This window comes from Ctenopharyngodon idella, chromosome 14 (assembly GCF_019924925.1).
Source record: "Ctenopharyngodon idella isolate HZGC_01 chromosome 14, HZGC01, whole genome shotgun sequence".
Classification (NCBI taxonomy): domain Eukaryota; kingdom Metazoa; phylum Chordata; class Actinopteri; order Cypriniformes; family Xenocyprididae; genus Ctenopharyngodon; species Ctenopharyngodon idella.
This window is the reverse complement of record NC_067233.1, coordinates 3171388-3186839: the sequence shown is the minus strand read 5'-3', so window position 1 is coordinate 3186839 and position 15452 is coordinate 3171388. Positions and strand designations below refer to the sequence as shown.

At 38.5% G+C, this 15452-nt stretch overlaps 1 protein-coding gene across 1 annotated transcript; it reads right to left on the bottom strand.

Moving 5' to 3' along the window:
- Positions 1 to 6154: 6154 nt before the first annotated feature.
- Positions 6155 to 15005, bottom strand: stc2a (stanniocalcin 2a). Its single transcript, XM_051860490.1, has 4 exons — positions 14673 to 15005; positions 12428 to 12570; positions 11939 to 12150; positions 6155 to 7959 (listed from the first exon to the last, which is right to left on the bottom strand). The coding sequence occupies exons 1-4, from the start codon at positions 14809 to 14811 to the stop codon at positions 7602 to 7604; spliced, it is 852 nt and encodes a 283-aa protein (XP_051716450.1). The 5' UTR covers positions 14812 to 15005; the 3' UTR covers positions 6155 to 7601.
- Between the last annotated feature and the right edge of the window lie 447 nt (positions 15006 to 15452).

The following is a 15452-nucleotide window of genomic DNA, read 5'->3' as shown; positions in this document are numbered from 1 at the left end:
TTTCAATTAACTGGTTTCTTTTGTAATATATTTTAAAATATAATTTATTCCTTTGATGGCAAAGCTCAATTCTCAGTGTCACATGATCCATCAGAAATCATTTCTTATTATTATCAATGTTGAAAACAGTTTTGGCTGCTTATTCTTTTATTTATAATTTGTGGAAATCATAGTACATTGCCATTCAAAGGTTTGGAGTAAGTAAGATCTAAAAAAGAAAGAAAGAAATGAATACTTTTATTCAGCAAAGGCGCATTAAATTGCTAAGACTACATCTGTTAAATGTATAAATGTTACAAAAAAGTTCTGTAGGCCTATAAAATATATATTGTTCATTTAAACTTTCTATTCATCAACGAATGAAAAATATTAAGCAACACAACTGTGTTTTTATCATTGATAATAATAATAAATATTTCTTGAGCAGCAAATCATCATATTAGAATAATTTCTGAAGGATCATGTGACACTGAAGACTGAAGTAATGATGCTGAAAATTCAGCTTTGATCACAGAAATAAATTACATTTTACTAGGCTATATATTACAACAGAAATAGAAAAGTTAATTTAAATTGTAATAACATTTCACAGTTTTACTGTATTTTTAATCAAATAAATGCAGCCTTGGGGAGATTAATAGACTTCTTTCAAAAACATTAAAAAACCTTAATGTTTCCAAACTTTTGACCGGTACTTATAAGTTTAGATGTAGATAATCTCAAATATATTGAATGAAGAAGAGAAGAAGAAAATCATTACGGTTATTTTAAAGCTGCGCGTTTTGTCATCACATCATTTGTCTTCCATTTCTCGGGCAATAACAATTTTCTTTATAAGTCATGTTCAGAGCTTTGGCAGTGGATTAGTCGGGGCAGACAGTAACATGATTGCTCCCTGAGGGAGTCAGATGACCTGCTCTGCTTTGGATGGCTCAGAATAGTTTTGACTACTCGCTCACATTGAAACATGTTCATATGCTCACATTTCAAAAAGGCTTTGTAACTATATTAATCATAATTAAAAGGGGCTTTTGCAGCTGGTTCCTCCCGTATGATTTCACAGACCATCCGGCTGCTGAGTTCATGGAATGCCACTGGATGTGGAGTTCAGGCTCTTGGACAAGTGACTGTCTTCCTGGCAACAATCCCTGTTTAGAAGATGGAGACCATATACACATGTTCTTTATGTTACTTTATTTTACTTATATATATAATTTAAAAAACAGATTTTGCCTGTGACATTAAACTTGGCCTACATTGTACCTCATTTGCAAATAGAGACTTTTTTGTCCTGTAGTTTTGCTTAACCCGCCTCCTGGTGGCAGATTTTAACATAGCAGTGTCACTGTTTCATTCATGCAGGCCTACCACACACAGTCAATGGAGCCAATAAGGTAAAAGCTTCTCTTTACAAAAACAAAAACATATATTAACAAATGTCCATTTTGGCAGTTTAGGCTTTAGATCATATAGGCCTATTAGGCAATACAGCTCAGAGAAAAGCTGACTAACTAGAGGTTAAAGTCGGCATAAAAAACGGAAGTTGCTAGTCTTGACCTTATGTAGCCCCGCCCCTTTTCAGCGCTGCACTCTTTGTCTTTTGTCTTCCGGTTTGTATTTCCACAGCGATCTTGCGATCTTGGACATCTTACTTCAACCTACCCTATTTTATTGGTGAACTGGTGTTAAACTTATCTTTTTAATAGTCAACTTATTTTCAGATCATCATCAGTTATCAAGCTCGATAAACATTGGCCACAAACACGAAGATGTAGGTCTAAAAACCCCCACAGTCGTCATGTTTTCAGGCCATTTCAAGTTTAATTTTAACGTGATATAAATCAGTGATATCTAAGGGGATGTTTCCATCACAACAATTTACTAAAAATGGAAATGTTTTGAGTTTTTCGTGTACAGACGACAACATTGTCAAAACAGTCCCCGTTCACTCAGATCTGTGAAAATGACTAAAAATGCTGTATTATTCATGCCAGGCCAGTAGCTGGCGATGTCACTTTGTAAAGAAACACTACGCGCCTATACTGAATACGCATAACGTCACTGTTTTCACAAATTCACAAGTTTGCAGACGAAAACGGTATCATTTTCGAAAACTTGCACTCTGAATCTTGTTTTCAAAAGTTTGCGTTTTCAGGCCCCCAAAACGCATTTGTTGTGTAAACGAATGGCCAAAACACACACAAAATTTTCAGTTGAAAACGGTGTTGTATAAACGGCCCCTAAGTGGGTGAGTTACTTTTTTATTAGTCTTCCCATTAACGCCATCTTTTTGTTCATTCAGACTGATTCACAAACATGGAACGGCTGAAAACAAGAGGCGGGATTTATTGCACAAACCAATCATACCCAATCAAAGTGCGATGAAGGCATTGCCTCCTCTCACGTGACTTTCCCCTATTCATTCTCAATTACCCCCCACCAAACCCACCGCACACTTTAGGGGGTCTGTTAAAACTCAATGGGCTCAAGGGAGGCAAGAGAGACGCAGACTCTCACTGTAACTTTACCTGCTGGTGTCGCTGTTGGACAATGTTACATTAAACAAACGAGTGATTTACACACTTTTTATGTCACGTTTTGTAATGCATTGTCTTATTTTTGTAATATGCATTATTTTCTCATCCAATTTTTTGAAGAGGCACTGCCTCCCTTGCCTCCTCAGAGGAAACGCACTGCGATTGACAGATTGTCCCGCACTCGTGCCAGTAAACACGTCATCAGAGAAGAAATGTGGCTGCAACCAAGTGTGCCACACATATCCTGAAAAGTAAAGCCAAAGCGTCTCGATCGCCCCCAGGTGGCTGGTCCCAGTATAGATCATAAACCCGACCTCTCAATGTAATGTAATGGGACTTGAGGCAAACTAAACAATTAAATTACACTTCAAATAATTTTTTTTTTCAATTTATGTAGTTTTTAATAACGCTGATGTAAGTTTAAGAGTTTGTTTTTTTAAAATAAGTTTGATTTTAGTTATTTGATGCTATAAAAACAGGGGGTGTGACGTCATGATTGACAGCTTCCTTGAGTGAAGTAGTCACTGAGGCACTAACGGACTTTTTTCGGGAGGAGATTGGAGCTTTAACTTTAACTTCTACATTTCCATAACTGTTTATTTAACACGATATAATGAGTTGTTCTGCAGTAAACTGTACAAACTATTCTGCGGGAGTGTGGGCGCGACTTCATGCTCACTACTGCACAGACTCAGGTCCTGAATCAGCACAAGATGTCAGCGCCATATTGAGACATTGGAGGCTTCACTTTTCTACAATGGAAGAGAGTGGAGATGCGTCGTCCATATTTTTTAAAGTCTGGCTGCAACACAGTGAGGGGAAGTTACTTTGATTAAAGATTACAATAGCACATACATTAAAAAACATTGATAAATTCCATAAAAATAATAATTGTCTTTAAGGTTATTTTAAGGCAACTACCATATAGGCCTATATAATGTCCTGCCATATATTGCTATGAATGTGTTCAGTAGGGAAGGCTGACAAATATGATTTTCCTAAATCTAGTGTGCAAATGAAATTTTTTTTTACTCATAGACAAATGTGTGTTTTTTCAACGCTCCCAAAATCCCGTTTTTCTCACACTGCATTACGTCTTCAATGTATAACCTTTAAATTTTGAACAGCACGACGAAAGCCGTTTATTTCCACAGGCATTGTATATAAATGACCGCTAGAGGGCAGAAACGCAGTGCATTACATTGAGGATAGCAGCCATCCAAGAGAAGAGCATTGATGCAAAGACAGTAAGAGACACAGAATAGAATTCTAATCAAATTCTTAAAATATAGATTTTTTTTTTTTTTTGGTCTTGCTCTTTCAATCCCTACAGTTGTTTAGATGTGAAAATATGGTGTCTGATGTGATGTCTGTAGTCTATTCTGCCTTCGTGGCAATGCTTAACTAAGGCCTGGTGTTTTTGCTTTCTGACATGCCTTTATGATGTCTCCGTCATAATGAACAGAGTCCGTTGGTAATATGATGCATGAGATTCACACTTCATCCTTACAGCCATCTCTGAAAACTAGGCTCCAGGGATCTTTGGGAGTCTGACTATTCGCGTCTTTGACCACTTGACCAGATCACCCACACCTTCAGCTCAGTAAATTCATCAGTGTTCAGAATGGCCACTTTGTTGTGGTGTTGGCCTGTCATATATTAGCTGCAGCGCCCCAGCCTGAGAACCAGTTCGCCTGCTGCTTGACCACAGCCACCAGAGCCTCATAAAGCCTGTTTATAGATCTTCAGCCCTATGACAGGAGAGCCCAAGCCAGAGTGTAGGAGAGCTTGTTTACGGTGCGGTGGTCTCATTCCACTCTGGAGAGAGAGAAAGAGCGTTTTTTCCCCCACTACTGCGATGAGCTGAGTGCTTCTGCAGGAGGCTGGTGGAGGTGCCCGCTGCAGCTGCAGCTCAGCCTGGCGCCAACCCCGTGCCACACGCCCTGACAGCTTTATGTGCCAGTCAAGAGGAACGCTCTTCAGATCATCAGAGCTGGCTTCGGGCAACATGGGCCTGACCAACATCAATGCGCTTTTTCCCCTTAGAAACCAGATTCTTAGAAACTCAGGGCTGTTTGGATTGAGTTTTACTGTGATTAATGTCTATGTGGACTCATCACCCTCACTGTGGAAATCAAGAGGCAGATTGTGTTTTTTTGCAACAGGACAATCTTTTGACTGTTTCTCGCTTGTTTATTACAGCTTATATATATATATATACATTAAATTATTTATCTATACATAAAACTATACATTTTTACTATGGTAAGTATAATTATAATTTAATGGTGCACAAAGCTATCAAATTAATACTTATCCATCCATCCATCCATCCACACACCAATACAGTACATGTATATAAAAAGTCTTTTAATGATTTATTGCATGATGCATATAACATGCAGAATAATTAATAACCACAATATATTATTATTTATATATATATATATATAGACATACATGTGTGTGTGCATATTTTATTTCAGTTTTATGTGCGATTTAAATACAATTATAGCCTATTTAGTGTCATTAAAATTGTATATATACAATATTATACCAAAATTGCTTTTTTATTATTAAACAGTAGTTTACTGAAATTGTCTCTGTCTTTAAATGAATTCAATTATAATTAAACGTTTCTTAAGGATAAAAAATGAATGCTGTAAAATAGCCCTTACTTGCACATTACTATAATATTAAAGGTTCAGAGCCCAAACTATTACCCACTAACAAGTTAAGTAAAATATAATGAATAAATAGGCTAATATAATACATATATTTAGCAAGAGTTCATTTCTCTGACATGTGGTAAATGCTATTGCTAAGTAACACGCGATTACACGATTTTTCAGTAAGTTGTAGTGTACCTTTCAACATACCTTCAGATGTTCATTCATGTTTATTCTGTAAAGAGGAAGAGATGATCGCGTTCACTCGCGCTCCGCGCTGCCAGTTGAAATGAGGCGCCATTACAGTGATCTCTCACGTCACATTAAAGAGCGCCAAAACGGCATTTTTTTGTTTGAGTTTCGTGATTAAATGGACAGAATTTGAAAGATGACACTTCTACTTATCTAAAGTAACAAAACACGGAACTTATTGCGAATAATGGTGGTTAGTCTACAACGCTGTATTCGTCGTGTTGATCCAATGGGCCAGGGCTAGGCGGGGCAGCAGGGGGGCGGGGCGCGTTCGGTACGCCAGGAGAGTATCGCGGTTTTTAGGTTCGGTTTGATATTTATATACTGTATATAAACATGCAAAAATCATATACATACAGTAGCTAACATATAATATGCAAATGTTTACATTTAAGCCTTAAAGAGTAAAACTACTTAAAGAGTAATTTAATGTGTAATTCAAGTAAGACAAATTATTTATTTTTTTAAAAACAGACTAATAACATTAGCCCGAAAACATAGCCACAATTAGCTGATGATTCAATGCTAATATAAAGTTTGATATTACAAATATTTAAAAACATTTGCAAATGCTAAATATTAGCCTATAAAATATATTAATATATAAAATAATATATATTATAAATCTGTTTCTCCTTCATGACCTCCTATAATAAAAAAAATCCTGTAAGTAAATAAAAACAGGACACATCCGAGTAAGAAATGAGCTTTAGTATTTATTTTCCTAAAACAATTGGAACACATGCTATCTGTAGTGATATGGAATCAGTCATTCCATGTAATTGTTGTACACAGATTTTTTTTCATTATAACCATTTGAAAATGTTTTCCAGGGTTAAACCCAAAGTTGATCACATTTTGCCCTCATGTTCATCAGAATACCTGAGCGAATTCAAAATATGATTGGTCAAAGTAACTACTGTTATCCTTAGGCTGATGAATAACAGATCTATACAAGCCATTGCTTATTCTTAAACCAACAATCAGCTCCAGACATTTTATTAACCAATCACGTGGCAAGGGCCCAAAACAATTCTTTCGCAGCTATAGTAAACAATAATTCACCCATTTCAATATTATTGTCAGTAATACCCTGAGGTTCTTGTGTAGACTTAACCTAGTTCCTGGGTCTAAGGCCAGCCGACTACAGTTCCAGCTTCTGGCTCTTCTCAGTGGCTCTGGGAGAAAAAAAAAACGGCTATTTTTTACTTGGAAACACCAGTGGCTGGCTGTGGACTTGGCCAGAACACAGACAGGCCTGCTTTCCATGAGACATCGTACACTGAAGCTGTTCCCGTGTTGAACTAATCTGTTTGGGCAAAACCTAGAAATGCAGCATACATATTAGACTTAAGTGTTATTATCAGGGCGCTTCTTTGAGACAGCTAACATTTATATTTCTAAGCACAGGGGCTGTTATATTTGGGCATTTTCCTATAATACATCTACGGTCTAGGGTCTACGGTTTATTTTTGGGGCAAAATATTCTCAAGGCACAATAAACTTGTTACTGGACATTGTTTTTCGTGAAATGACTTTTTGTTCTAAGAAGCACAGAGCATTGTATGTGCTAGACCTGGACTTCAATCCTGTACAGCTTGTATTTAATCAAGTATTTAAAATAACAATTACACATACATTTCTGAAACAAACAAACAAACATATCTTACATATCTACAGTCAGATGCATAATTGGTGCAATAATGTAACTAATACAACAGCAAGCATTCTTTGCACTATATTACATATAGTTTATCATTACCTAATATGGAGGCTATATTATTTAGACATGTTTATATAAATATAGATATACATAGATTTATATGTACATGGTTTATATTCAAACATTGCATAAAGCATGAAATAAATAAAGTGATTGAATCTTAAGGAGGATATGATTTGCGAAATAGAGATGCTGTATTAGAACTAAAATAAAAGCACTGAACTCTACAAAATTAACAATCGGTCCTATAATCTGGAGTATCAAAAAAGCTGCACCACATTTACCCTTGCAAAATGTACAGTTTGGGAGTGCTGGAATGACTGTGGAGATGTGAGGGTGGATGGGTTGAATTAAGAGGTTTTCTGAGTCTGTTAAGTTGGGGATTGGGGTCTCATGGTCAGTTTAGGTGATCCTGCTATTTCACCTCCGAATGTCACTGATTTTAGAGTCTTCCTGCTCGGCAACGCCGGCATCTAAACTGGCACGGCGTGGGCCTTGGCTCCGACTTCTTGTGTGGGAACTGATCCCGACCTTGCCAGGTTTGTCCTTGTCTCCTTGTCGAGCGCCCTTGTGGTGCTCCCCCTCTGAATGAGAGGAAACCACCGGACGTCGATCAAGGCCGCCTGGCGCTGGAGCGGCGGTTATAGACGTACAGAAGCTCAGGCTGTCGCACAGAGCGCCCCAGTTCTGCTCGCACTGCAGACGCACGCTCCGGGTAATGGCTTCCTTCACCTCCTCTCCACAGCCGAGCAAGATGTTCACCAGCTCAACGTACGGCCTAAGAAAGCAGAATGATAGCGGTCAGCAGGGCTTGACATTAACACCCGCCAACCCGCAAAATGCGGGTGTATTTCATCAGAGGAGTACAATGCAGTGATTTTGAAAATTGAATTTTATATATTATATACACATTTTTACATATATACTATTGTAATCTTTTAAAAAGGCATCTAGGTGCAATGTAGTGTTGGCAAAAATTTCGACACATATCAATGCTGAAATATCTGAAACGCTTCAAAGACTAATTTTTCGCAGAATAGATACACGATACCAGCTGCTCTTTCTCGCTCTCTTATCTCCCCAACAGCGAGTTGACACACAAATGCGCCTTGTTTCATTTACTCCAGATGTATATTATTTGTGTTACAGGGCCTGAATTTCGGTGTGGGATTGCGAGTATTGCGCATAATTTTACTCACTCCCGCAGATTTTGCGCTCACACCCACATAAAGCCACCTCTCAGTACTAAATTGAGTTAATTGTTCGCTGTTATTGTGCTTAAACAGTCAAACATACACAAAATAATGTCAAAATGCCGGTCTTCGTGAGTATTCACGTAAACACTTAGTTATGTTTTTAATGAACGTAAACTGTTGAGAAAGAAAATGCATATGTAACAGTATAATGGATCCGTGCGTCAGGTCTTAAAGTGACAGCAGCCTAATATATCTGCTGCCAAATTATCAGATAATATTAAAAATATCTATATGGCAGATTTTCCTCATGGTATCGATGTCAAAATTATGGCCCGTGAAAATGCTGAGTGGCTAGTAACTTTGGAAAACAACTAGCCACAGTGGCTGGTGAGCAAAATAGTTAAAGGGTTAGTTCACCCAAAAATGAAATTTCTGTCATTAAGTACTCACTCTCATGCTGTTCCACACCTATAAGACCTTCATTTCAACTTCAGAAACACAAATTAAGATATTATGATGAAATCTGAGAGGGTTTTTTTTTAATTCTCCATTGAAAGCAACAAAACGACCACATTCAAGGTCCAGAAAAGTAGTCAAAATATTGTTAAAATAGTCAACATGATTACAGTGGTTTAAAGAATACTTTTTGTACGCAAAAACAAAAGCTGGCCAATACGTAAACACAGAAGTTCTGCAAGGTTGAACCACTGTAGTCAGGTTGACTATTTTAGCAATGTTTTTACTACTTTTCTGGACCTTAAATGTGGTCATTTTGTTGCTTTCTATGGGGGATAAAAAACCTCTCGGATTTCATCAAAAGATCTTCATTTGTGTTCCAAAGATGAACGAAGGTCTTACGGGTGTAGAACAACATGAGGGTGAGTAATTAATGACAGAAATTTCATTTTTGGGTGAACTAACCCTTTAATGTCAATGCCCTGGCGGTCAGTCATGGTAAAAGTGACTTGTCAAGTGACAGCTCTACTTTAAACAGCTGACGGAATGGTCTCGGCCCTCAGACCGAATAAATAAATGAACTCTGTGCATTTACAGAACTTAACGCAGCTCCACATGTATTTTTTAAATGGAAAAGTACATTAATTGCCTGGAAACATTCTGTTAACCGCAAATAACACACTTGAATTTGATGTCATCAAACTGCGTTTATTTAATAAACAAGCTCCCTGACTCACAAATAGGCTTGTTCAATATATCAAATATCTAATGATACAAATCCTCCATAGGCTAGAGCATCCCATTTAACAACACTCGTTCCGACCTTTGTATCCTTTGAATTACACGTCCTTCGAAGGATGCAGCCTCTAAATTGGGACACAGCTACAGTCTTTGATAAATTAAGAGATCCTGTGTGAACAGGACCTTTTCAAAAATACCAGTAAATCGGTTCTTGCAATTTACCAGTATGAGAATTGGTAACATTACCAGTAAATTATCACTATGATGCTGTGTGTGAACAATAAATGAAGATTATGAGCACGTATGAGGTCTGAACGCGCTGACGTAAGAAGTCTGCTTCGGGCCAATCATAAAGTTCAGGAGAAGACGCGATCAAAGCCACTTGAAGGCAAGCCTGCAACAGTAGCTGAAAAAAGCGCAATGCCTGCTAACATTGCGGTACGCAGAGGAGACCAGAGGCTGTTGGAAAGGCTTCATTATGCTGAATAAGCTATTTCCTCACAAAAGCGGTTTATCGTTTAATGAATCGACAGCCCATCAGCTAATCTTCAACATTAGTTTTGGATTGATCTATTTTGTAGAATTTACACCAGAAGAAAAATGCTGTTGTATAAGAGAAGTCACGGACAATTGCACGACAGGTATGATTCAGTTTACGGAACTTCTCATTCATTTTTATGGTATCCGCAAACAGTGAATAACTGTCGCAGAACTCTGAACGAAATTCAGTGGCCGTTTCTCAATATGCGTTCTTATGTAATCTTGTGTCCTTGCTCTATGTTTATCATCAACTGTCAAAGTCCTGTTCCAATACTCAAGAACGCAAGCACAGAGAACGCATGAAAGAACCCGGACGTATTCTTGATACTGAGGATGCATCGAGCGCAGACTTGAGAGAATCGAACTATTAAGAAGCCGTCGCAGGCGGACGACATGGGTCTGTAAGCTTGTTCTCACTCAAGAGATTCCTGCTGAAAGCTCGCAAATATGTGACGTACGAGTGGGCGATCTGATGATTTTATCTTGAAGACTTTTACAATCTACTTTTCAAACGAATAGCAGAGATTGTGATCTTTTATGTCCTTGCAATAATGTTAAAATACAGCCAGCAATGACTGACTGATGCCAATTTATATTTAATTCATACAGTGAAGACTATGCAGTCATTGCAGTGTTTTAAAGTTTAACTCAGGGTTTAATGACTATTTTGACAACTGATTGTTTAATGCAATTCTGTGTTTTAAATTGTCAAAAGGCTTCTCCAGTCTCAACAGCACATCTCAAAATTGGGAAGATCGTGATTCAGATTCCTCGTGTTCTTCCGAGTTCGTTCTTTCAAGGTAGCCTGGCAAGACTGGTCTCACAAGAACGCAAGTCCATTCTTTGCATCCTTAGAATTGAGAAACAGCCAGTGGCATCAAGGCTGTAATGTGATTGGTTATCAAGGCACACGTGATCGAAGTTAGCCGCTATGCTTTCTCCATTGGTAGAGCTACGGACCCTCGCATCTCCTCTGATGCAATTACTTTGCACTGTTTTTCTATGTAATTATGCGCTAGATGATCATCTTTGACCGTTGCGCCAAATCTCTCGCAAGCTTTTTCAGTGTGTCGCGGTCGAGACCCTGCCTTCTTTTCCATTCATCAGTGCTCCGGCTCTGCAGTTAGATACTATTATGTGCATCTAATTAAACAGATAGTGATTTAAAGCGCTTCTCCTTAATGTGGGCGAATGAAGTCAACGGCGCAGCATTTAAAAATCATTTCAGATGACTGACATCACAGAATTTACCGGTATTTTGGTGCTGATGAGTGAATATGTCTCTTAACGGTAATTTAGTAGGATTACTGTGTGAAAGGGGCTATTGACTTTCATTGTATGGTCAAATGTGAACCGAAAAGGTTTGGTTACCAACATTCTTTCAAATATCTTCTTTTGTGTTTCACAAAAGAACGTAAATCAGACAGTTTTGAAATTAAATGTCATCAAAAGCGGTCAGCGCTTAATGAAATGCCATCAAAAGTGTGATATGGCGTCTGCTTTTCCTGGGAAAGGTACACAAAGATAGTCAAAGGTCTTCCTTCAAATGAAATGAAGGCTTTTGGTTATATTATATTATATTATTAAGCATAGATAATTAATTATATAATCATATGGGACTATTTTATTATATGATTCCAAGTAAAATATTTTTTAAAATTTATGTATTAGGATTACACTGTAAATGACATGAACAAAACACAATAAAGACATAAATCGTGGCAGGCCTAGTCGCAAAACCTCAAACAATACTGAAGCACACAACCAGAAAACCACATAGTATGTGCAAAAGAGAGCAGGGTGAAACTCGAGCGTGATACCTACCCTTTGGGAAATAAGTCTTGGAAATGTATCATCTCCACCATGACATTGACATTGTCTTTAGCAGCTGAACAGAGGTTGTGTTTCATGTAGCATTCCCGTTGAAGCTGGAAGACCATCTCCTTTATGGCCAGGCATTTTCGGCTGATGCAGCTGAACTTGTGCCTTAAGCCGTGAGCCATGCACTTCAGAGCATCCTTGATGAAGGACTTGCCCTGTGAGTATTTAAGATAAAGTCTTATCAGATCTGAAGTCATAAACAGCCTTTCGTTTTCTGTTAATAAGGACTAATAGGGCATGTCTCCATACAGACACACATCTTGAGACCGCATTACAAGCTTGAAACCCTCTGCTTCAAATCCACCTGCACCTTGTGAAACACAAGCCACATTAGAGGCAGTGCCAGCTGGACAGAGCCGGCCAAAAGGTCATCCTCTGGATGCGTCTGAGGGACATGAACCCCGTGGGAGACTGGGGCAGCCATGTGCTTACCTGCGAGTCAAACTTGCCAGCATTGTGCAGGAAGGTCATGCAGATTTCCTGGAGGCCCCGGATTTCACAGGAGTTGTTCTCGAAACACTCGAACACACCGCAGCCCACGTCTCCAGCGCTCACAAGACAGTGCTGGATCTCAGCTGTAGAGAATAGAAAGAGAGAGCTAAATAAAGAATTTGGTCATCATATTTCATAGCAATCTCCACAACAGATCTATATTCATTTAAGAAATAAAGTTGCTTTAGAAGTATACTTTTACATCATGCACAAAAATGAATGCTGAGGCCTATTTTCGGGCTTTGTTTCTGCTGTGAAAATTGAAGAACTGTATTTAGGGGACAAATTTAGCAGAGAGAGCGCTGTGGTAATTAAGGTATGCTATTAAAGTCCATCAAACTGGGAGGCATCTTGCAGTAACTGCCTGAGATGTGGGAAAGCAAGGTTAACCGTATATAGGGCAGGACGAGATTGCTTTCACCTTGCTGTGGAGATTAGAAATGACTACCGAGTTTTAAGAAAAAAAACCTGGAAACTCTTTTACCAATTCCACTTAAATATGCAGTACACTTAATTAAAGGGAAGCATTAACCGTCTTTTTGACTCAGAACTGATAAAGGCGGTTATGATTCACAGATAACTGTGAAAAGTGTATTTGCTTTACTTGCTGATTTAGAGAGTGTGAATGCACTGATGTATGTTTTATAGATCAGCTCACAAAGACAGACATTCAGTAGTATTTTCATGACTTTATGACCACATTAGCAGCTTTTATAAAATAGTTTGAGATGCGTCTAATAGTCGTGTCCTATTATACAGAACAGCAGTAAGAGAAAGGCTTGCATCGAACTACATGTATTAAACACTTTAGTTGTACAACTGCAAGCAAAGGGTAAATACAAACTATACATATATTGGCAATTTAAGGACTTTTATTTTAAAATGAGGAAATCCTGTGCTGTAATAAAAAAAAAAAAAAAGGTAATTCAACTTGTAAAATAAAACCCCATTGTGTCAGTATAAAGCCAAAGCTAAAGGCAAAACAGTTCATGAAAAGTGAAAAGCTCTGCAGCTATCACATTACAAATTGCACTATTTTAAAATGTTATTTCTAAGGATCTCACAACAGCAACTTCAACCCTCGTGCATTTGTGCAGAGACTTTAAAGATAAAATGGTTTGTCTTTTTCTAACATCATGTTATTTGTGCCAATCTGACTGCCAAACACATTAACACAACAATGGTGAAGACATTTTCTTCAATCTCCTCTTCATGAGTAAGCTACTAATGTGCTATTTTGTTAATGTTACAGATATGAGTGCGCATTATTTTCAGAGAAAGACTCAAATTCACTGAGTATTCTTATGTATTCTAACTTGAAATAGTATTTCTATAGTAAAACACTTACTCTAATTTAAGAGTATTCCAAAATATCTCACCTAAAGATTCATGTTCAGTAAAGTATAACAGTATATGAGAGGTTTTGTATATGAATACTATCCAATATTGCCTGCTTTTGCATCCAGTCTAAATGCATTGCAATGGATCTGTGTGTGTGTGGGGCTGCACAGGTAAATTGAGTCTGCAGTGCTTGCTTGTGTTGGCGTTTGTGCGGGAATGGACATGGATCTTGCGTGAAACAAACCTACTCTGGGCACTCGGTCCCATGCAAAAGCTGCATTATTTCATTGTCATGTATGGATGGGGTTGTATCGCCCTTCCTACCGTGAGAAAGGTTAAGTTTGACCCACCTCTAGTGCAACATGTAGAGCCATTGCATCACTCAGATCCACATTACAGGTTTAACTTGCTTGTCCGCGCAATGCAACAAAAGTTGCGCACGTACGTTTATATTTGATGCACGCGAGCACTTTGAAGCGCCACTTAATAATAATAAAACACAAGCGTAGGATGTCGTATGTAAACACAAATCCACTCTGGGCTCGAAAACAAGACACGCACGCGAACCTGACAGTAATGTCACCGAATATCTTTGCCTACCTTGTGCCATGCTATAAATAGTTTACGAAGATATTGGATTTCTCTACGTGTGCTCCGGATTTACGAGATATCGTCTTCCTGCGTAATGGGAAAACGTAGCGCAGCGCGTGATAAGATGTGCACTGGCCGGTTTTGCGCTTAAATCGCGTTCTGACCGCGCCGCTCGCACGTGCCCGCACACACAAGACTCACTCCGGGCTTCGCGAGACGTGATCACAGGTTCACAACACTTGCATTCTCTTACCTGTATTTTGTAAGGAGAGACGTCCTTTCTGACTGGCCGGTTTCTCGGGGTGACTCTCGTGAACATCAGCATTATCCGTTCCTACCACTTCCCCCAAGACGGTGACAAGTAGCAAGGCTAGTGCAAATTTGATCAACATTTCTACACTCAGTTTTCTCGAATGAATAATAACAGGCTGTCAGCCTGGGATCTGGTGTGGATACTGATCGAGATGACAGCGAGAGCGTGTGAGAGTGGAAACGGGATGGATGCTGGATATATTTCCTAGAGTCCGGGTGTCAATTTGGATGAAGGAGTTAAGCAGGTGTTGTCAGTCGTGCTTCCCGACCAATCAGAGACGCAGACCACCACGTCCAAGTTTTAGGGGTGTGTCTGGCGAAAGTTGTCTCTACTTGCCATAAACTAAGCTTGTAAAATGTGTAAGAGTGGGTGGGTATTTACTCTACAAGTGCTTGTGAGGCATCAGACTGTTGTAAGGACAAGAGCATGCGAGACTATCATTATAGGTATTACTGCTGTAACTGATCAAAAATAAAAGAAAATGGCTAAATGTTGCATTTACAATCCATAATTTCTAAGAAATCAAGTCATAAAGTGTACAGTGCATGTCTGTGATAGCACAGGCTATACAATGATATTTACATGCACACTAATTCTATTCATACCATGAAATAAATATGATAAAACAGAATTGTGTGTTTCATTGCTGTGACTATATAGCTGACTACAATTTCATTGCACTGTAAAAAATGCTGGGTTAAAAACAACCCAAGTTGGGTT

What these genes read in the sequence shown, in the direction of transcription:
- stc2a (XM_051860490.1), bottom strand. Translation starts at nt 14,811, where the DNA reads ATGTTGATCAAATTTGCACTAGCCTTGCTACTTGTCACCGTCTTGGGG. An exon ending in TCTCTCCTTACAAAATACAG is followed by an intron (nt 12,571 to 14,672) that starts GTAAGAGAATGC and finishes TATTCTCTACAG; the next exon opens with CTGAGATCCAGCACTGTCTT. An exon ending in CAAGACTTATTTCCCAAAGG is followed by an intron (nt 7,960 to 11,938) that starts GTAGGTATCACG and finishes CTGCTTTCTTAG; the next exon opens with GCCGTACGTTGAGCTGGTGA.